Here is a 23503-nt window from a genome sequence, read left to right as displayed (position 1 = left end):
AACATGTGGAATAACAAATGGCCTCCACAGGCTCCTTTTTCCTGGTACATAATGGGGTTATTCCATAAACAGATTAGGCACAGACCAGACTTTATATACGTTTCTGCAAATGATTACATATAAGGCTCTACAGATGAAATGTACATTATTTCCTTTATCCTAAATGTAGATAATCAGCCAAGAAACATTTAGTATCCAGTGCTTATTTACACCAATCAGGCATAACATTATGACCACCTCCTTGTTTCTACGCTCATTGTCCATTTTATCAGCTCCACTTACTATATAGGTGCACTTTGTAGTTCTACAGTTACAGACTGTAGTCCATCTGTTTCTCTGCATACTTTGTTAGCCCCCTTTTACCCTGTTCAGTGGTCAGGACCCCCATGGACCCTTACAGAGCAGGTACTGTTTGGGTGGTGGATCATTCTCAGCACTGCAGTAACACTGACGTGGTGGTGGTGTATTAGTGTGTGTTGTGCTGGTGCGAGTGGATCAGACACAGCAGTGCTGCTGGAGTTTTTAAACACCTCAGTGTTACTGCTGGACTGAGAATAGTCCACCAACCAAAAATATCCAGCCAACAGTGTCCTGTGGGCAGCGTCCTGTGACCACTGATGAAGGACTAGAGGATGACCAACACAAACTGTGCAGCAGCAGATGAGCTATCGTCTCTGACTTTACATCTACAAGGTGGACCGATAAGGTAGGAGTGTCTAATAGAGTGGACAGTGAGTGGACACAGTGTTTAAAAACTCCAGCAGCGCTGCTGTGTCTGATCCACTCAGACCAGCACAACACACACTAACACACCACCACCATGTCAGTGTTACTGCAGTGCTGAGAATGACCCACCACCCAAACAGTAAAATAAAATGGACAATGAGCGTAGAAACAAGAAGGTGGTCATAATGTTATGCCTGATGTGTATTTGCCTGAGCTACAAGGCTAATCTACCTAACAAATAAAGGAAGTGCTAATTAGCCTTGTCTAAATCATCACACTAGGCTTCAAACCATGTTGAGTTGTTAAAGAGACACTCCAGGCAAAATTAAGAATTGGAATCATTGCTTCATCATTGTAAACATGCTCATCTCCCACAGCTGTGCCACAGTGGTCACTAAAGCAGGATTTTCTGGTTTAAAGACTATTAAACCCCCCTTCTGATGATGTATCATGAAGGTGGGAGGAGCTTTTGAAAACTGCTTTGGGGTGCAGACTCTTTGGAAGCTGGCTAATGCAGGAGGAAGCCAGACAGCCAATGCTACTACAGCACATCTGTATTTATTGGCTCCTACCAGACTTCTCGCTCAAAGTGTTCTGTAAACGCTCCACTCCATCTCCAGTCCGGGTTTTCTGTTTCCCGCTCCTCACTGACTCACACATCAAAGAAAACCTCAACCTCTGTGGCTATGCTAGCAGTAAGGATTTCTTTAGTGAAGTGAGAGGGGGGTTGTATGATGTATTAGTGATAATGGATGTAATGCATGCTGGGTATTGTAGTAAGAGAACAGTGATGGACGAAATGTAAAATGGTGAATTCTGTCAAATCAATGCTGAAGGATGCAAATGCTGCACTATAGAATATGGCGTATTTGGATGCGACAAATAACATTAAATGCTGGTTTTAGGCTGGAATTCCCCTTTAAAGGGGGGCTAAAAGGGAGGTACATGCAAGGCGTTCTAAGGGAAAATAGTGCCCAAAGAAAATATATTCTTTTTTTGGATTTAACACAATTTTACCATATAAAACTCAGAAGACGTGTGTAGGTTCACTGATGGTTTTGGATAGTAAATAAAATGGCTATTTTTGTGTTGTTTCCTATCACCGCTTGTAAAGAAATTCAGGGTTCTCTACAATGCACCATTTCACCATCACACCACTCTGAATTTCTTGAACTTGCTAACATCTTCCACCTGTCCAGGGTGTTTCCTGCCTTCTGCCCAGTGACCGATAGGATAGGCTCCAGCACCTCCCCCAGAAAGATAAGCAGTTTAGAAAATGTGTGTGTGTGTGTGTGTGTGTGTGTGTGCTAACAGCTTCCCTGCTTAAAAATCAGCACAGACTAGCATGAGTTCCATACTGGTTTAAGCTGGTTTATGCTGGTTTTCGCTGGTCACCATGATCATGTCAAAACACAACATGTTGTCGCTGTCAGAATAAACCCTCCTATCTCCAAAAAAACAGGAGAAGGAAAAAAAATCTTAATAACTTTTAATGGAAGTTAATGTAACCAGATTTTTCCAAATAATTTTGGACCATTTCTTTTGGTCTGTTGATTGTAAAATATTAATACAATGCAAAGGGAAACTGGAGTTTTCAAGTTGTGCAAAAAAAGTAAAAGACAACAAAAAAAAAGATAGAAGGTTTTGTGTGAGAGCGACGGTATGCTTGTGTAGCTGGTGACCAGTTATGCTAGCCTATGCTTTTTTTTTTATGATTGAGTTATGCAGAAATGTAGAAGAATTCCCCTCTAAGTAATCAAATACATTTGCTTATGTGGCTTTAAACACTGTTCATACTGTTATCTAAGGAATGGACTAAGAAAAGCATGTTGTACAGCTAAGAACTGTAGTAATAGACATCTTGAAGCCCGAATTTTGTTCCTACTCTTTGTAGCTCCAGTTCAAAACTACATTAGCAAACTTCAGACACTGAATGTCTCTTGGCTGATTGACTACTTTTGGTGTTGTCATTAAACCACTGCTTTAAATCCAAGACTACAACCACTCTGACTGTGATGCCAGGCCTAAGTGAGCTTTGGCTTGAATGTAATACTTTCTCCATGTTTATGAAGTGCTTATCAAAGAGAGCCCATAAACTCCAAATCAAGAAACGGTCTAAACAGATGGCAGCTCTTCTTATTATCCACAGTCCTTTAATATGAACCCATGTGTGGTCTGTGTGGAGCCTCTTTGAAAAGTCTGGATCCTGAATGTAGATGAAAGATCTTAAGTGTCTCTCTCAGCAGGAGATGCGTAGGGAATTACTGGTGTTTCTGTGACCTGGGGTCACTCTGGGCTGTGACCCCACTGTGACCTCTTCTTCCCCATACAGGAGCTCACTGGAGACCAACTGTTCACACAGAGTGTCCACGACCTGAAAAACAGGGGTGGGATCTGTAGGCAAAGAAAGCAGTTAATGTCTTTATCAACTTCAAGCGAAAGACAATAAGGGACTAGTACTGTATCTGGAGCATTGGGCCACCTACCTTGGGCTTTTCTGCTGCATAGATCTAACGTGTCCAATAGAATTTTACCCAGGGCTCTCCGAGTGACCCTCTGTCAGGTCAGAAAAAATATGTTTCAATTAGTTTACCTAGATACATTGCATAACAATAATTTATGTTGTGTTCATTTATTTATTATAAACCATAATAAAGAGGTTTGAGTCGAATACTGTCTCCCTCAGTAATACAAAGATGCACAGTTCCAAACAGCTTGTAGACACCAAAGCACTTAACATGTAAATGTGTTAAGATAAAGATGAAAAGTTTAGTTCTGAAGTTTCTAAGTCTAAAGTTTCAGAAACGACACTGCCTCTCATTACACGCTTTGGACACCAGGAGGCAGTAGAGCTCTACTATGACACATCAGAATGGAAGTTTAAAGAGGAGTTTAAACATTTTATAACTGATTTGTCATCAAGATCTAAATGAAGTTTTAATTCTGGAGAAACTGAGTCAGAATTGTTTACAACGGTGGCAAAAGGAACCAGACATCTGAACCATTTTAATGCTTTTAAAAGATACACTAAATGGTTATGAATACTTTGCCTAATATTGTTTTAAAAAATAGTTTTAATACAAGGATTTGGCCTATTTTTTTTTATTTATGAAAGAGAGGTGCCAGAATGGGTGTTGTAAGGTTTGTATAATAGGTTAGTACCAAAGCATACATTTTTTTAATGTAATAATTTGTTATGCATGTATTCAAAATGAAAATTATGAATACAATATTCTGATTATGTACTTTAGATCTGTTATGTGAGGCAATTTAAGTCCAATGGTAACTTTACAGGAAAAGGAAAAAACCTACTTTACTTTTAATGTAAGTCAATGGAACCAAACTTTTTTCCAAGTCATTTTTGGTTGTTTCTTTTAGTCCAATCATGATGAAATTTACACACAATATAAAGGACAGCAGGCATTTTCAAATTATGCCAAAAACTGAAAAATGACAAAAATGGAGATATGAGGTTTTCTTCCGACAGCAGCAATATATATACACACCGATCAGGCATAACATTATGACCACTTCCTTGTTTCTACGCTCATTGTCCATTTTATCAGCTCCACTTACTATATAGGTGCACTTTGTAGTTCTACAGTTACAGACTGTAGTCCATCTGTTTCTCTGCATACTTTGTATCTCTATTTGTGATGGTTTTCAGTTTTTGACATAATTTGAAATTGACTGTCGCCCTTTACATTGTGTGAAAATTTCACAAAGAATGGACCAAAAGAAACAGCCTAAAATGGCTTGAAAAAATGTCTGGTTCCATTGACTTGCATTAAAGGTAAAATAGGTTTTTTTTCTTCTCCTGTAAAGTTATCATTTTGGAGATACGAGGTTTTGTTCCGACAACAGCGATATATATGTATTTATATATATACATATCTCACATCAACATACTTTTTCTCGTAGCTGCAGCAGCACTGAGAGAGTGTCTGTGTGTTTCCCCTCCAGTAAGGACAGACTCACTCGCTCTGTCTGCACCGTCTTCACCATCTGAACCTCCAAGCTCAAACTGTCCACCTCCTCCTGCTTCATCTGCACGTCCTGTCACACGCACGCACACAGGAGAGGGGAGATGGCTACACCGTCACAATCCTACTCAAACTCCTCATACTCTATTTTTATCAGTGGTATTAAAAATATGTTCTCACTTTCTCCAGTTCCTTCTCGTCCGTGAGCATGTGGTGCCTTCGGCCCCTCACCTTTGCCTCTCGTGACCCAGAGCAGCCACATGGTTCAGTATAGCGTCCTGTAGAGTTCTGAGACAGGAGCAGGTGACAAACAGCTGTTTTCTGACACCTAGAGAATCAGAGGTATGTTGGTGAAACACATCATTATGGTTTATGTAACATCATGGATATTACCGTCCAATATTTTGGACTGTTTTTAATATAAATCCGATTTTGTATATCGCTGCTGTCGGGAACAAAACCTTGTGTCTCCTCATGTAACCATTGTCCTTTACATTGTGGCTAAATTTCTAAAAGAAACGGCCCAAAATGACTTGGAAAGACGTCTGGTTCCATTGGCTTATGTTAAAAGTAAAGTATGTTTTTTCCTTCTCCTGTAAAGTTCTAATTTTGGAATACGAGGTTTTGTTCCGAGGTTTTGAAAGCCCGGGTTCTCAACGACTGAGAACTGGCGTGCAGACTGCAGGTCACATAACAACGCAGTCTCGCCAAGCTAGTAGCTAACAAAAAGGCAAAAAGAGAGATTTAAGACGAACATTTGAAGACGAATGGACTTATTGGCATTTATAAGCAACACAGTTGGTTTCCTGGAACGTTAAACCTGCAATGAGAGACTGTCAAACACTAAAAAGTTGCGAAGATGAAGTCGCTTCCCTTTCGAATTTTCCCGTTCCACCTTAAATGGTGCTGCATTTACATTCTGGCGCCTCAGGCAGAATTTAAGGTGGAACAGGAAAATTAGAACAAGAAGCTGGCGAATGAGAAGCGACTTCAGCCTCGTGAAACAGTCGAACACTGAGAGACATTTTACAAGAAACTGATCTACTTTTGGGGAAAAGTTTTCTGGCAGAGATGGGTTTTTGTTATGTGCTGCCATGGACTGTCCGGGCGCTGCATTTACCCACTTCCAAGTTCCGCCTTTTTAAGTTCCGTCAACATTACGTTCTAAATTAAACATTTAGAAAATCGATTTTTGACATTTGTGAATCGATTCAGAATCATCCATGTCCGCATCGCGATACATATAAGAATCGATTTTTCTCCCACCCCTAGTACTGACCCAATACCCAAAATTAGTACTCAATATCCAACATTAGCAGAAAACGCTGTATTATGTATCAGATGAAATAAAGAATGAAGCTGACCCGATTCTGTAAGAAATCCAGTTTTATGTGTTGTTGTGTTATGTATGTTTTATGATGCTACTATGTTAAAGATATACAGCGACTTTTTTATTATATTTTTGTATGAATTGATTTTATTATATTTCGCATGCCTTACACAATTAGTTAGTATACAAATAGTTAAGTCTTGCACACATTTATGCAAAATATGTAGTAGTTTACACACACACACACACACACACACACACACACACATATATATATATATATATATATATATATATATATATGGTTTATCTCCTCACCCCTTTGAGCAGTTATGAAGCCTGTTGATCAGCCGCTTCACCTCCAGCATACAGCACTGCCCTTCCTCCTCTCCCCTCTCCTCCTCCTCCTCTTCCTCATCAGAAGCTGCTCGGCCCTCTACTGCCCTCTGCAGGCCTTCTTCTGCTATGGCAAGATCAGTAAATCAGGAGGTCAAGAGCTTATTCTATCACAAGTCTTCAATTTCCGCTTTAAAATAGTTAGACTTTTAGGTGATGTCTGTTTATAGGACCTCTACGAAAGTGGTGTAATAACAAGCTGCTACACTGCATATTTATTTTATTATATTGACAGCACAAACATCTCTGACGCTCACGTCATCTCGAGTGTGAGGTGGTCAGAACGTCTTAAGTCAGTCTTTTACTCGTCTTGATGTTGCAGCATAATCAACCCTGTTTAATATTATCATAAGTTTTAAGTCTTGGCTCATGCAAATAGTGACCCTGCAAGACCCCCATTTTTTGCAAAATCATAGTCTGTGACTAAAGACTCTGATTGTCTTCAGGTGTGAGACTAAAGTCTGACTCCCTCTCACATCTAAACACAACGTCATGGTTTTTAGTCACAGACTATGATTTTGCAAAGACTGGGGATCTTGCAGTGTCACTATTAGCAAGACTGCAACTAGATTTTTCAGATTATTTCCCATCATGCACCTGGTGGAAATTTACAAGCAGAGAAACCTTTTTACTTCTCCACTCTGTAGACGTACAGAGGAGAAGACACTTTGGCTGGGCGTGTAAAGATCTGGGGCTCAGCTCAGTTCATAGAACTGTATATTCTGGCAGATCATCACTCAGTATTTTATTAATTAACCTGTAAAATGTGCAGCTACTTTATTATTTAACATAAAGATTCACACATCAACAAAACAGGCAGTGATTCAGCACTGTGGATTGTGTGTTATGAACTAAACCTTAAAAACAAACAATGATGATTCATGCTTCTTCAATAAAGCCATTCTTAAAGTCCTCCGCACATTTCCTTACATCACTGTTACACTGAGTGAACCTGAAATATTAAAACAGTCAGTTTACATTGTTTAGTTATAATGATTATTGCTTTAAAGTGGAGCAGATTTTCCTTTTCTACAGAGATTTCAGGTGCGCACACATTCTCTCTCTCTCTCTCTCTCTCTCTCTCTCTCTCTCACCCTTAACTCATGAGCCAAGACTTCAAACTTATGATAATATTAAACACGGTTGATTTTGTCGCAGTGACAAGACGAGAAAAAGACTGACCTAAGCCGGCCGTCCTGACCACCTCACACTAAACGATCGAGATGCCACGAGCGCAACGTGACTCTAACAAGACTCCCTTGATTTTATTCCAACACTGGAAATTTGTCTGCGCTGGTGAAATCGCGTGAAAAGTCATCTGGTGTAAGTCCGGCATAAATCAGTCTCAGACTGAAGGACTAACACTAAGGTGTTTCTCACCGCCTCTAATGAAGGTTTCGTCTCGGCCCGTGGGGAGGACACGAGGTGCGGATTCGACAGAAGCTTCAGGTCTCTGCTCACATGAAACCCCACAGGTACACTGGGATCTGCCAGAGAGTCGGAAAGAACTGTTAGCATTTACGGAGTGTGAATTGTGGTTTGCTAATAATGTGTTAAGTAGGGGGAACAACATGAACTCAACTTTATACTGCATCTCCTACCATTCGGACGTACACAATACATCACAATATCAGAAAACTTCATAAATGTTTAATACTAACAATAATAACAATACTAAAAAAAACACAGCGGTAATAACAATAATTACTGTTATTATTGTTGATGTTATTGTTGTAGTTGTTAAAGCACTTTCATAAGCCCTTCAGTGTAGTAAAAATAAAACACTGTGAGACAATTTCAGCTAAATGTTTTTGTTTATTGTGTAAATACTATCACACTCTAGTGTCTTCTTCGGTTCCCTTTAATGGAACCAGGGCTCTGTCTTGTAAAGCAGGGTTTATGGCTTAGTCAGATAACTTTGAGCTTAGTTTGAACTAACCCTGGATTTTCTGTCTCACCACAGGAGAACATTTTTACTGTGACACGCTGAATCGCCTCTAGTGCAGGTTAACCCTTGTGTGGTGTTGGTGTGTTTGTTACTCAGTGGTCTGGTGGACCCACAACATTATTGTTTATTAAATCAATACAGCCATAACAGTTTATGCAAAAATACCAGATGTTTAAAATATCACAAGCGTCCAGCATAGGGTTCTCCTTTAGCAGCTGTAGCCAGTCAGCAGCCTGTCCATGTTGTCCACCCTCACACATACACACACATACAAACACATACACACACACACACACACACACACACACTAACAGCAGGCCATGTAGGAGGAGAACAGAGTGAAGGACACAGCACCTCCACACTTCTATTCCCCGCGGGTTCACCCAACACCACATGTGTAATATAAATGTGTGGGGGGTGAACAGAGTGAAGACACTGAAAATGGGTTATTTTATATGTTCTTCACAGAAAATGAGCAAAGACCAAGAATCTGAGGTTGAAATAATAATAAATCACATAATTTTTTTCTTTTGGTAAACATTGAAAATGGGTCCCACAGACCTGAACACCACACAAGGGTTAACTTCAGGGTTTCACATCATAAACAGTTCTTGATCCATGTTTCTGACCAACCAGAGACAACTGAGGTAACTTTTTTCTTCGTGATGTTTGTGGAGTCAGTGCCCGTGTTTACTGTTTTAAATGTTTTACTTCCAGCATATTTACACAGGTTTATTCTTTGTTCTTTGAAAAATTAAACCACTCGGCTCCTCATGTCTCATGTGATTAGCTGTTTATCACAGATGTTATGCTTTCATGTGCACATGCAAAAGGATTAATGGTCCCACTTTATATTAAGTGTCTCTAGTAACTGTGTAGTTACATGTGAACAACATGTGCAACAACAACATAACTACTAATGATTGTCACCTTTACAGATGGATTACAGAAGTACAGCTTATGTGTATCAACTTCAGTTTTGCCTCATGTAATTACACAAGTGTATCTTAATAGTTGTAACAGCCTATTCTCTCTCATGTAGTTACACAAGGGCAATAACATAAATGTAATTACATTTGTAATTAGACTGGAACAGCAGTTTTTTTCCAGCAGTAAAGGAAGTATGTAATAACGTACATTAAGACATTACTTACATTGTATCTACCTGCTTTCCTAACATTTAGCTAGCATTTATGTTGCTAATGCTGAGACACTGTAACCAGTTTCTACTTTCTTTCATATTCATTCTGTATGTATATGTGATTTCTATATCACCACTCCATTATTACACAGTACCTACTTAACAACAGGAACTGTCCACTTATTTTTAAAGTGTAACTTTAACACTACACTACAGGAAAGTTCCTGTGTAGCTGTTATAAAGGTACAGTGTGATTATAGCATGGTATTAATCAATGTGACGTGATTAGGTTATCCTGTTACAACACAGTTATTCCACAGTAATTATGTAAAAAAAGACACAGCAGTGCTGCTGGAGTTTTTAAACACCTCAGTGTCACTGCTGGACTAAGAATAGTCCACCAACCAAAAATATCCAGCCAACAGCGTCCTGTGGGCAGCGTCCTGTGACCACTGATGAAGGACTAGAGGATGACCAACACAAACTGTGCAGCAGCAGATGAGCTATCGTCTCTGACTTTACATCTACAAGGTGGACTGACAAGGCAGGAGTGTCTAATAGAGTGGACAGTGAGTGGACACAGTGTTAAAAAACTCCAGCAGCACTGCTGTGTCTGATCCACTCAGACCAGCACAACACACACTAACACACCACCACCACGTCAGTGTTACTGCAGTGCTGAGAATGATCCACCACCCAAATAGTACCTGCTCTGGGAGGGTCCATGGGGGTCCTGACTACTGAAGAACAGGGTAAAAGGGGGCTAACAAAGTATGCAGAGAAACAGATGGACTACAGTCTGTAACTGTAGAACTACAAAGTGCACCTATATAGTAAGTGGAGCTGATAAAATGGACAAGGAGTGTAGAAAAAAGGCGGTGGTCAGAATGTTATGCCTGATCGCTGTACGTCCTTTAACTGCTGGAAAAGACATCTGATCTGTAGTGTATCATAAAGATACACATGTGTGATTACATAGGCTGTACTTCTGTAATCCAGCTGTAACACTGGCTAAAACATCAGTAGTTACAGTGTTGTTGCATTTCGCTGTTGTCGGAAGAAAAACGTGTATCTCCAAAATGGTGACTTTACAGGAGAAGGAAAAAACATACTTTACTTTTAATGTAAGTCAATGGAACCAGACTTTTTGGGCCATTTTTTTACTCCAATCATCATGAAATTTACATACAATGTAAAGGCCAACAGGTATTTTCAAATTATGTCAAAAACTGGAAAACGTCAAAAATGGAGTTATTAGAGACACAAAATTAAGTGGGATTGGTTTAATCATAGGCAAAATAGTATGGCAACATCCACCTTATGAGACAATGTCATGTCTGTATTCACTCGTATACAGATATATACCTCCAAGTTCTAGCATTAAGCAAGCCCCTGCACAATTGCGTACAACTGTGCAACACAGGTGGGTTTGTGGATATAGGATTTGTAGCGTGTGTGTGAGGGCTGTGTCTGCAGGCACAGTTGATACTATACTATGTAAGCAAAGCAGCAGGCTTCAGCTTGCCTGTCTGCAGAAGGAATGAGCATTACACCATCACATACCTACTTTGATGATATAATTAATCACAGGTACAGGCAGATGGGTGAAACATTAGACCTGATAAATGTGTATCTAATACAGCCCTGGGCGCTTACTTTAATTGCTTCATATGAACCATCATTTCTGTTAACCTGTGTTTAAATCATGACACTAAAAACACTCTTTTTAGATGAAATCTGTTCCGAGCAGGGCTGTAACTGTACCTTAACCGTACTTTACTTTATGTCCTGGTATCATATTTGCACAGTCTATTACTGTACTATTAATATTTGCACAGACTGTTACTGTACATGTTTTACTCTGCATGCTTATCCTTTTACACTATGCTGCTCTCACAGTACATACAACCAACATTTGCATTCTCTTGTATATATGTATATATAAATATACATAAATATATATATATATATATATATATATATATATATAGATAGATAGATAGATATTCTCTCTCTCTCTCTCTCTCTCCTTATTCTAAATATATACTAATGATTTCTTGTATAACTGTTTTATCACCTGTCTGTAAAGCACTTTGAGCTACCATGAAACGTGCTATATAAATAAAAAATAAAAAATAATAATAATTATTATATTATTATATTTATACTTGCTCATCTATATTTTTTACCTCTCTACTGTCCACAGTTATACATATAGTAACCACAACATCACTTACCACGGTTACTTCCTGCACTTTATATGTAAATAATACTGTATTTTGCTCTTCTGTTTAGATGCTATCTGCATTTAATTGGCTCTGTACTTGTACTCTGCACAATAACAATAAAGTTGAATCTAATCTAATCTCATCTAATCTAACTGTAGTTACTGTAAAAACAGCAGCACGCCTTTCCAGTGGAGCATTAGCTGAATATTAAGCTTGTTTAATGGCCTGGAAATCAGTTGTCATAAAGCAACTAAGTCTTGTAGGTCAGCCATTGTTGCAGAGTTTTGCATATATCTTTGGCTTACTGCCCACTGCATTCAAGCAGCCACAGTCTCCTGGCACCCGCTGACCACTTTGGCTTTTAAAAGGGCCAATGACATGTCAAACCAAATTCCCAACGTCCCTATATGAAAACTAAGCTGCAAAAACTGCCTTTAACTGAAATGAATATGGTTGTGATGTCACATTTACATATGACCATCCATTCAGCCTTCAGCAGTTTAGCTACACATTCAGACTGAAGTGATAAGGAGTGTTGTTACTGCATACACTGTGTTGCAGAATTGCTTGCAAAATTCTGACTGACAATCAACCGATCACTGTTTAGAAACCATCTCAAACACTATATCCTGACCAGTGGCATCTCTACATTAGGGGCCTGACCCCACCAGATGTCACTGTGGAGCATGTATATAGATCAATAATTCAGTATAAAAACTAATATATGTACATATTTTTTTCTTCGTAATTAACATTGTTGTGTGTTTATTACATATGACAAAAGTAGGGCTGTCTGATACATTTCAAATATCTTCCTGTACCTGTTGTGTAAATGCCAGTAGGCTCCCTATTTCTCCTAGCAGTCTTGGTTTGGTGAGCATGGGGCCCGTCAGTGCTTGTCTGACCAAGTGAGCAGTTAAAAACACTCTGCGCATGTTCAACACATTTTCAGTAACCAGCTGTGGGGCCCGATCATGTTGGCCCCATGCTGAGAGCAGCCAATGAAAAATAATACATTTACATACATCCAGACATTTAGTAACGTTGTTTACGATATGGGCGTTGCTACACAGCTAGCCACTGTTCCTCATCAGTTGTGCTAGCCACTCATAATAGCAAGGCATAATAATAAGTCGAAAACGCAATAAAAGTTAAATTTGTTTCCAGCCATTAGAGCAGAAATTAGAGATTAAACATTTGAGACACACCAGCCAGAGGATTTCAACATCATTCAGTCTGGAAAGGACAAAAACTGCTTCAGTCCAGAGAGGTTCAAGAGAAAAACATGGTTAACTGTGAGTGCAGCTAAAAACACTCTGCTTTCCTCGCCTGCCTTTGCTGTGCTATCAGTTGAATTAATTCATGGATTGGTGGACTTTGAGAGAAAAGTTTTTGACTCTTTGAAAAGTTTGCCCAGATGAAAGATCGTCGTGCATCTTTTCTTTTCGAGCAGTGATCGTCACTGGTCAGTGATTCTGCATAAAGCGTGTTATTCCTAAAGCCTGGAAAGCGTGTTTCCCTGCTCTGATATGTTGTTTGGATGTGTATTTGCAGACCACAATGATCGTTACTGCTAGATAACTTTGGATTTGTGATGTGATGCTGTATAACAAGGTTTTGTGAGATCTAATATCATATCACTCATATTCCCGTCTCCACTTCGACTGTCTACTGCACCATATGGCATTAATTTGTGAATGTGTGAATTCATTGATGGAGTGTGTTTGTGTTTGGATCAGGTTTGTGTGTAGTTTCACTGACAAGTCAGCTGCTGTCCCTACAGTTTACTGTGCCCCACCAGGCTTTCTGTGCCAGAGACGTCAGTGATCCTGACAGCAAGCAATGCAAGCGACAACAAGAACTATAGGCCCCCTTTAAAATCCAGGAAGCTATGTACACGATGCTTTGTGACACAATGCACTGTTTTTCATGGACAACCCGTTTCTAATTTTTCCAAATGAATGAGGAGAAACTTATAGATGTACTAGAGAGAGGGAGGGATTTCTACGACTCTTACAGTAAACCGTCTAGTCAGTTGCATTTAAAGTAGCAAGTTGTTTTTTGAGACAGCAGACATGGAATGGTCAGTCTTTTGAGGTTAGTCTTGGCCCAACATGGACACCAAAGCACTTCTTTTTACTCTCATAATACCTAAAAGGAGATGCCGGACTCCATCAACTGCATCAGACAACTTTCTTGGTGGGGCACGAAACAAGGCGGTCTAGCTGGTACTGAAGCGTTCAAGCAGTGTCTGACGTTCAGGCAGGTGAGTGTACAGAACACACCTATGAGATAAATGATCAGACGAAGCTGTAAGTTTGCCTGTACATGTGCTAGAATGTAACTGCACCTCCATTTAGGGTGGAATGTAGAATATGAACCAAAAAGTTGGCAAATAAGAAGCCAACTCAAGCCTTGTAGAACTTCAAACGAGAAACAACACTGAGCACTTTTTACTGGGCCCGCAGTGCTAGAGCTAAAATCGATATAGGTTCATATATCATTTTTATTTTTACCATTTTACACTATGAAATGTTTTAGATTTACTTTGGTTATTAATGGTTACTTTTTAAAAAGTAAAGGGACGTCCCAGAATAATAGGCCACTGTTAACATACAAAAATAGGTTTACCCAAGCATCTTTTCTTCCAACATATTTTTCAGTTTTTGACATAATTTAAAATTGCTTGTTGCTCTTTACATTGTATATAAATTTCATGAAGAATGGACCAAAAGAAAGGATCCAAAATCACTTGGATAAAAGTTTGGTTCCATTGACTTCCATTAAAAGTAAAGTAGGTTTTTTCCTTCTTCTGTAAAGTTACCATTTTGGAGATACAAGGTTTTCTTCCGACAACAGTGATATATATTGTGGCATATAATGATACCGTCAAAAAATATCAAATATACCGTGATATAATTTTTTGGCCATATCGCCCACTTCTAAGCTGAAATATATATATATTTTCGATATCTGCAAAGATTTCCGTCTGAACAATTCTTTATTTTTCAGCACAGTCTACTTCTTGAACAGGGAACAGTGCAGAGCAGCCAATCATAACAGAGATCATTTACATATCTCAGCCTCAAAGGCACAATAACAAAGCCTGTTTGACTTTAAGGGATAAAGAGAGATTACTAAACACGACTTGGGTTTTTATGTGTGTAAAATCAGGGGACATCACTAAGATACATGACAAAATGTTGAATATGAGGTCTCTAAACAGGAGGAGAGGGGAGTGCACATGGAGGAAGGGGGCAAAATTCAGACTAATCACATGGCTATTTTACCTTTGAGCTTTTCAAAGAATCTGCGTACAGTTGACTCACTGCCAGACAAACCCGCTCACACACAGCACTGGCGCTAACACAGGATACAGTAAAACACTGTAATTACCTGCTGGGGTGATTGTCTGCTGTAGTCATAGGATAATGACTAATAAGCTACAACAGGAAACTAAGCAGTCTTGTATTATTGTGGCCAAACTTAAAACGTTTCTAAGGAAAGATGAGCACGCCTAAAACGCATCCTGACAGCGCTCATCTCTTTGACTCTGTTTCTAGACAACTCCTAGTATTTGCCTCAACTCCAATCCTCCTCCCCTTAGCGCTCCTCAAAATAATTAGTAAGTAACATTTTCTGAACTTATGCAAGATCAATGAGAAGACACAATAAAAGTAAAGTCTGTGGCTAATGTAAACAGTTGCATAAAAGGCTGGAACACAGTCCACGACAAGCTTACATTAGAGTTTAGCCTATCTGTATTTGGAAAAGACCAAATCAGGGGGTTGTGTTGAGTAATTTCATGGGCATTTGAACAATTTTTGCAATTTAAATATCTACATTTTTTTAAACAAACAGTTTTTGAATATCTCAGAGAGGGAACAGTAACATGGAACATGTATAGCATTCAGCTAGAAAGTTCAGTTGACTAAAGCCCTATTCAAGCTGGATTAGTTTTACCTGAAGATGTGCTGGAGTGATTATCGATGACATCTGTGATTTTAATCCAGTACAAATCTGCAATGTCCTTAGTTTATGTAGTTTTTCAGTAATAATTCCAAAACGAATTACCTTCTATTATACGCTGAACTCAGAGCTCACTCAGTAACAGTAGTTCTCCTTGAATCAATATCACAATAATGTGATAACAGTAATGGGTAATGGGTTTTTTTTTTTTTTTCACGACCTGAAACCAAAGCTAACAGCTGCAATGGAGCTCAGCCAAAGCACAAGAAGAAGGAAATTGAAATGTCTCAGAGGTATCTCTCATAAAGCAATGCGCTTTCTGCCTTGTTGGGCGGCATTTGGTAAATTTCACTTTCACGTCACTTTAACCATCATCAAAAGCAGCTTTATAGATATTTGTGACACAAATCAGTGTATATTCCCTCTAATGTGCTATAAGTATGCAACATCATTTCAAACTGCCCTTGATAAGGGGCATCACCCCACATGGAAATGAGATGTAAAGTCTACTCCCTCGTCCAGTGTTGCGTTTTGGGTTTTTTTTAGCATGATATCTGTCAGTAAGCTGCACAATGTGTTATTTATTTTGAAGTGTGGCAGTTGTCTCAATATACTATCATAAATGACCCGATGATGTTTCGATCCCGGCTATTTAGGGTAATGTGGGGAAATTACCCAGATGCTTTATTCTGAATCGGCCAGTCAAATCACATATAAATGACATTACCAGACCTCCTCTGATGAAACTAATCCAGCTTGAATAGGGCTTACACGATTTATCTTTGTCTTTGAGGCATATAGCTAGGGCCATAAATATCATTTATTTTTGGACATTGGTTACTGTTATTTTAGCTGTGTACTAAGTACATACCAGCACACACATTCTACTAAGGAGTTTTTAGAATTTTTTTAGGAGTTTTTAGGACAATTTAAAGGTATTTACATCCAAATCAGGTGAACAGTAATCAGAAGTAATCACATACAAGGTCTAGACTTGATTTGAAGTGTGGTATTTGCATTTAGAATCTGTTCCTGTCAAGTAACTCTCAATATGAAGTCCAAAGAGCTCTTACTGCCAGTGAAGAAAGCCACTGTTAGGCTGAAAAATCAAAACAAAACAATCAGAGAAATAGCAAAAACATTAGGACTGGCCAAATCCACCATTTGGTACATTCTTAAAAAGAAAGAATGCACTGGTGAGCTCAGAAACACCAAAAGGCCCACAGTGGATGGCACTTCACAAAGCAGATGAACAATGACCCGACGCATACTGCGAAAGCAACATGTGTCAGTATGGTTTATAAAGTAGTATGTCTGGATCGCAGTGGGGGAGTTGGACTCATTGCTTTAGCTCGAACCTCGTCAGGTTAAAAAACGAGCGAATAAACTTTAAGATATTTTACCCACCTGAATCTCTCCAGCTCTGCCTCGAGGTTCTGGACTTTCTCTTGCAGTGGAGTCACCTGCTGGGCCACATCCTGGATCTCTCTGACTCTCTTCAGTCCTGCAGCCAGAGCACCTCTCGCCTCCTCTGCCTTCTTCCTGATCTCGGCACTCTCTCTCCTCAAGCTGCCTAAAGCCTCCTCCAGCCTGCTGACCTCTTCATAGGCCACCACCAGCTCCTCCTCCAGCCTCTGGTTGAACCTCATCGCCTCCTGCAGCTGTCCGTCCCGGGACGCTCGAATCAGCTCCAGCTCCCGCAGCAGGTCCTTGGTGCGCCTCCGGCTATCCCGTCCGACACTCTTCAGCTTTTTTACTCCCATTTCGGAGCTTTGTCTCTCAGCGACCTCCCCGAGTCTGCAGGGCGGTGCCAGCCGCTCTCTCCGTAGAGCCACCTCAAGGGCCATGCAGCGGGCATCACTGCTCTGGAGAGCCGAACGAAGGTCCTCCACCAGCTCCCTCAGACTGGCGTTCTCCATCTCCACTTGCTCCCGCCATGTCCTCTGCTGCAAATCCTGCCCTGGAGTTACAACAGGAAAGAGAATTCTTCAAAAGAAGGGCCCATGTCCTACAGTCCACTTACGACATATGTATGGGTTTATGTACCAAAAGCAGTCATAATTCATTTTTATGTTATATATATGCCTCAGAATTAAACACACTGTTTCTTTAGGACTGATATATGCAAATGATCTCTGTTCAGATTGGCTGTCCTTTATTATGCTTCATTCAAAAAGCAGTTGAAACACTCCTGATAACTTCAGCTTAAATGGGAGGGGCTAAATACATGATACCACTTGTGAAAATGAACTGGATAATTTTGCATTCTTTTCTAATTTACTGCAAGACTTTCTTTACAAATCATATTACCAGCATAACTATTTAAAAGCAAAATCTGTTAAATATTTACATGAATTCTTAAATTTCTTAGTATTGGATACAGTACGTCTCTCTTCTCTTTAAGACAGCATGCACTTGAGCTGACATGAGCTCCACATGTTTGTGCAAAAACCTCTGATGATTAGATCAAACTCTCCTGAGGACTCGCCTGAACACGCCCCTCGATGGAAGAGGCAAAAGTCTGACCTTTAGGCCTTAACGTGGTCAATGTCACAAATTTGCTTAAGTGTGAATAGCGACAAAGAAACAGAGCAGAACCTTAAATACAGAGTGATTCAAAAAGATTTATCTTATTTCAAAATGATTTATTTCACTTGTAAATCATTACAGATTTAAATGCTTTAAATGAGCATAAAGTTTATATGTAATTGTAGAAGGTCTCAGTATGAACCTCCTCCAGCTGTACAGACAACATCAACACCATAGTCAAATTCATCCCATACTGGATTGAGCATTTCAGCGGAGATCATCCAGTGTTGTTGGGAGTGGCACATAAACAGAATCCTTAACGTACCCCACAAAAAACAGTCACATGGTGTGAGATCTGGTGATGCTGGTGACCTTTTTCTTGGAACTATTGGTACCAACGACGAACGCGCTGAGCTGTTGGAGGTTCACTGCCATACTGACAGTCAGAAACTATGACTTCCTCTTCCAATTGGTATGTGATTGGTTCCTAGGGGCTTCATGCTTCTAAAAATATGGCGCTTTGAAAACGGATGAATCTTTTTGATTCACTCTATATTTTTTCTTCATTTTACTTTTCTTTGTTTTCAATATTTGAAAATTCTTAAACTTTTTTTTTTCAAGTTTAAAGGAAAAAACTCCATGTGGTCTGATACTTTTGGATCCCACTGTATGTAAACGTGTTGCTTTTCGAGACGTCACAAAAACAGTTAATGAAGAACAGACTGTTTTTGCAGCTTATTTTCCATATATGGACAGTAAGTTTTGAAGCTTTAACATTGTTTACATATTACAGCAGTGTTTCTATTTAAAAATATATTTTTCCTTTATATGGATCCTTTAACAAGAAAGGTTTTATGATCTCACTGGTAAACCTTTCCAACCTCATAGTTCACCAGTGCATATGCATAACAGTAAGTTTACAGGAGAAGGAAAAATGTTCTTAATTTTGAATGGACGTTAATGTAGTTCATGTATTATTTGAGTCATTTTGGACCATTTCTATTGGTCTGTTCCTCAAAACCTTTTCAGAGTAAAGGGCACCTTGCATTGTCAAATTACTGAAAAAGATTTTAACTTTAAAATATGAATAAATAATTATTGTTAAGGGAAAAAGACCTAAGGATATGCAGACTTCATGTCCTTTTCTCATTCTACATCTTTTTCAAACCTTTACAGATTGCTTTTTTGTTTGTTTTCTAAAGTTTCCCAAACTTCCTGTGTCGCGTTTGCCTGTTGTTTGTGAAGGTCATTAACTGCACTATGGTCAAGGAAGACGTGAAATGTGATCTACATCAGAGAGACTGTGGCAGAGCAGAGAATAAGACAGCACAGACACACTATCTCTCTTTGAAGTAGACACTGAATACTGGCATCGTGACTTTGACCACAGACTCACATATTCTGAATGTCCATACTTTGGAAATGAGTGTTTTCAAACTCTCCACTTTCCAGTCTCTTTTTCCCCTCAAGGCTTGGGATCGGCTAGGAGTTTATGAGTGACTGAACATGGGTGGGGAAAACTAATGTGTCTGACTCTGAGCCAAAAAAGAAAATAGTGGAGCCTGCAGGCATTTCCAGGCAGTAGTTCTTAACCCTGGTGCTGCACTGTCAGAAATAAAGGTACTGAACTGTCTCTGGGGCAGTTCCCCTCTTGTCACAGGGGTGGGACCCTCAAGGGTACGTCTCAGTACCTTTAGTCAGGAAACATAACTGTATCATAATCCATTGAGATTATATTATCTAAGCTGTACTGACTCCACACACCCCGTCTCGTCTCCAGGCTTTTATTTTATTGTTCTATTTTAAAACGTTCGGTTATAAAAGGTACGAATACGAACTTTTCACTTGGAAAAACTTATTTAAGGTTCACAATCAGACCTTAAAAGCACTGTTGTACCTCTGAGGGAACATTTACATTGTTTGTACCCTGATGAACAAAAAATGTACCTGCACAGAAACTTTATTTCTGACAGTGTGGAGCACTGGAGTCCTGCACATTTTAGAGTATTCCTGCTCTAATGTACCCACTTTAGTCAGCTTGTTAGTTTGTTGAGTTAGATCAGGTGTGTTGGAGCAGGAAAAGACCAGGAGGTCCTCCAGAACCAGGTTTGTTATTACATATAACTGTGGGTAATACTCAGTATTATATGAGTATTGCATTGCAATTTTTACTGCATATATGATGAAGTGAATTCACTAAGTAGACAAACTCTCACAGCAATGTTCCAACATGTAGTGTAAAGCCTTTCCAGAGCAGTTGAGGCTGTTACTGCAGCAAAGTGTGTGTGTGTGTGTGTGTGTGTGTGTGTGTGTGTGTGTGTGTGTGTGAGACATATATGTATATGTATACATACACACACACACACACAATAGGCCCAAAGGTATCCAGACACCATTTCTACTTCAGTGAATTCAGTTGTCTAAACATCCAGTGTAATGAAATGAAGGGTATTAATAGGGAGTTTGTCCCCCTTTGCTGCAGTAACAGCCTCAACTCCTCTGGAAAGGCTTCACACTAGATGTTGGAACATTGCTGTAAGGGTTTGATTGCTTTCAGGTCAGGTACCGTTGTTGGATGATTAGTTCTGAATCACAAACACCACTCGAACTCATCCCGAAGGTATTGGATGGTGGGGTTCAGAGGTGGATGGATCCTTTTGAACATATAGTGTACTTTAAGGTGCACCCATTCATGGTAAAGGCGTTCAGTTGTGTGCACACACAGCTTGTAACTCTGTAGAAAAGCATTACCTGTAGAAAAGTGGGATGCTCTGGAGCAGCAGGTCACCATGCCCAACCCAAGGTGTCAGCTAGAGGGGCACAAAGCCCCCCCAGCATCGGGCAGTGGAGCTAAGGAACTGCATTCTCTTGAGTAATGGGGCTCCATCCAATACCTAAGTACTGAACTAATCATCTAACGTCAGTACCTGACCTCTCTAATGCTCTTGTGAATGAACGAAATTCAGCAATGTTCCAACATCCCAATCCCCTTGATTTCAGAAGAAACGCTGGATGATCTTCTCTCTAAAATGTTTTGGACAAATGGCAACTTTTTCTCGAACCGCGCTGTGCATTGTTGGTCTTAAAACTAAACCCAGATCAGTAGATGCACTTCACCTGTTTCTTTGCTGGATCCGTTTTTTGCGCCACTGCGTTCGCTCCGTGCGCGGTCCTGACTCAGGTCGAAGCTCACGCATCTCCTCCTCCGCACCCTGGGCCACCGCATGCGGATCTCCCTCTCCACATGTTCCGTCTCCGCCGTAACGGGGAGTCGAAGCCCCGCTGTCCCGGCTCGGGCTGCGAAAACCCCGCAGAGCCGCGAGTGGAAGTCCCTGAAGGTGAGCGCGGCGGGGAGCCCGGAGCAAACCTGCTCCTCCTCCAGGCTCAGACACCCGCACAGCAGCCTGAAGTCCTCTCCGGACACCAGCTCACCGTCCGCCGCGCTGCCGCCGCTGCAGACGGCCAGGTGGTGGAAAACCTCCTGCAGGTACTGGTCCACACCCAGCGCCAGAACCACCACCTCGTTGCGCACGCTGAGCTCCGGGCTGAAGTGGTGAGCCAAAGCGCAGCGGAGCCACTCGCTGGCCCGGGCCGGCCGGATAGGAGCCAGCATTGGCTTAAGGGTCAGCAGAAAATAACAGCTATGGAGGTCCCTCAGCTCGTCGCATGAGCCCGGAGAAAAGCCCCTCAAATACAGCTACGAAAATACACCAGCTAAACAAACTTTAGTCAGAAAACTTTAGTCAGAAAAAAAGCTACGAAAATCAATCAACTTCTGCATGTGTTCAACGATATGAGCAAATAATGACAGAAAACATCAGTACATGGTAGAAAATTGGAAATAAGAACACGTAACGGTAAAGCACTGTCACTTTCTGTGATTAGACACAAAAAAAATAAAAGAAAAATTATAAAATCACCACATTTTGTATTATTTAAACCGTAAATGTCTGTAAATGCGTGAAGAAACGAGGCGCAACATCGAGCTCTTGAAGTTTACCTGCTGATTCAAACTCCACCCCGATCCAAACGCGTTGGCCAATCACAGGCGATATCCGAGTCCGGAACGAATCGGTTCGCATGTCTCGGTTCTTTGCAATAAATCGGTCCAACCGATTCACAAGGAGCCGAGCATCCACACGTGTTTGGGCTCCTCATCCAAAGGCTGAAAAGTCCAAACATTCACATGCAAATCTTTATTAAAATGAGCCTCATAAAATCAAAACATTGCAAGTAACAAGCTCTTTGAATTCGTTTCTGTCTCCTCTCTGTAGACTGTGAATGAATGAATCATTGAATCCTGTTATTCCCTGGAACAGACCATTCGAAAGAATCGGTTCGGTTAACTGAATCGGTAGGAGGTGTGTACAACTTCAGGCAGGGACAAAACATGTCTTGCTCTTTTACACAATATTACAGTATTCGTTTTTTGTATTAGTTGTAAGAGGGAGGATTTGTGGGCTTCATAAAAACAGCCACTGAATGTTCAACAACTTAAAGTGACCCCAAAATGTGTTTGGGCATTTGTGGAGTATTTAAAATATCAAACCAAGTGGCATTTATTTTAAACGGACTAAAACTGGCCGGTGAGTTTCAGATCTTGATCATTTGAGGCAGCATCTGTAGGTTTGCATCCAAAATGTCTTTGAGTTCTCGATGCCGTCGATAAACGCCAACACTGTTCAAGACGTTCCACCTCTGTGCTGTACAGTAAAAAGTTTCCTCTACACAAAGATTTATGAAATAACCTAAAGAACATTATTAAAATTTACCAATAGTTAATTGGCCAAATGCTTTTGGGGGCATTGTTTAAGAACTACTACATGCAGAATAGATAGGCTGTTTGTAATTCCACTAGGCTGATTTAGCATTGTGGATGTTACTAACTAATCAGTTTCGATGTTCTTTAATGCAATAACAAAAATAAATGCATTCTAAGCAAAAAAGCAAGCTAGTATGGTTATTTTGCCATTTTTCCTGGCCAATTTTAAACTAAACACTGATATCAACAACACACATAATTGCATTGACAAAATACATTCGTATAGATTAGATTAGATTAGATTAGATTAGATTCAACTTTATTGTCATTGTGCAGAGTACAGGTACAGAGCCAATGAAATGCAGTTAGCATCCAACCAGACGTGCAAAATACACTATTATTTACATATAAAGTGTAAAAGGACGGTATAGTGGTTGAAAAATATATAGATATGCAAGTATAAATATAATATACATACATACAGAGTGAGT

At 40.0% G+C, this 23503-nt stretch overlaps 1 protein-coding gene across 3 annotated transcripts; it reads right to left on the bottom strand.

Moving 5' to 3' along the window:
* Positions 1-1816: 1816 nt before the first annotated feature.
* On the bottom strand, positions 1817-21965 carry si:ch211-112f3.4 (EF-hand and coiled-coil domain-containing protein 1). 3 transcript variants are annotated; one of them, XM_036559554.1, is made up of 8 exons: positions 21368-21965; positions 17129-17681; positions 7816-7922; positions 6358-6502; positions 4890-5037; positions 4636-4782; positions 3213-3282; positions 1817-3120 (listed from the first exon to the last, which is right to left on the bottom strand). In XM_036559554.1, exons 1-8 carry the CDS (start codon positions 21861-21863, stop codon positions 2966-2968), a joined length of 1821 nt encoding a protein of 606 aa, XP_036415447.1. In that variant the 5' UTR covers positions 21864-21965; the 3' UTR covers positions 1817-2965. The 3 variants fall into 3 exon arrangements, with proteins under 3 accessions (XP_036415447.1, XP_036415449.1, XP_036415448.1); XM_036559556.1 differs by having other exon boundaries at positions 4941-5037; XM_036559555.1 differs by having other exon boundaries at positions 6358-6499.
* Positions 21966-23503: the final 1538 nt, after the last annotated feature.

Source organism: Colossoma macropomum, unplaced genomic scaffold (assembly GCF_904425465.1).
Source record: "Colossoma macropomum unplaced genomic scaffold, Colossoma_macropomum, whole genome shotgun sequence".
In the NCBI taxonomy this organism is placed as follows: Eukaryota; Metazoa; Chordata; class Actinopteri; order Characiformes; family Serrasalmidae; genus Colossoma; species Colossoma macropomum.
This window is presented reverse-complemented; position numbering and strand designations above follow the sequence as displayed.

Coding starts and splice junctions, on each gene's coding strand:
- si:ch211-112f3.4 (XM_036559554.1), bottom strand. CDS start 21,863: ATGCTGGCTCCTATCCGGCCGGCCCGGGCCAGCGAGTGGCTCCGCTGC. Junction 4,783..4,889: donor ACGAGAAGGAACTGGAGAAA/GTGAGAACATAT, acceptor TGCGTGTGACAG/GACGTGCAGATGAAGCAGGA. Junction 3,283..4,635: donor TGCTGCAGCTACGAGAAAAA/GTATGTTGATGT, acceptor CTGACCTGACAG/AGGGTCACTCGGAGAGCCCT.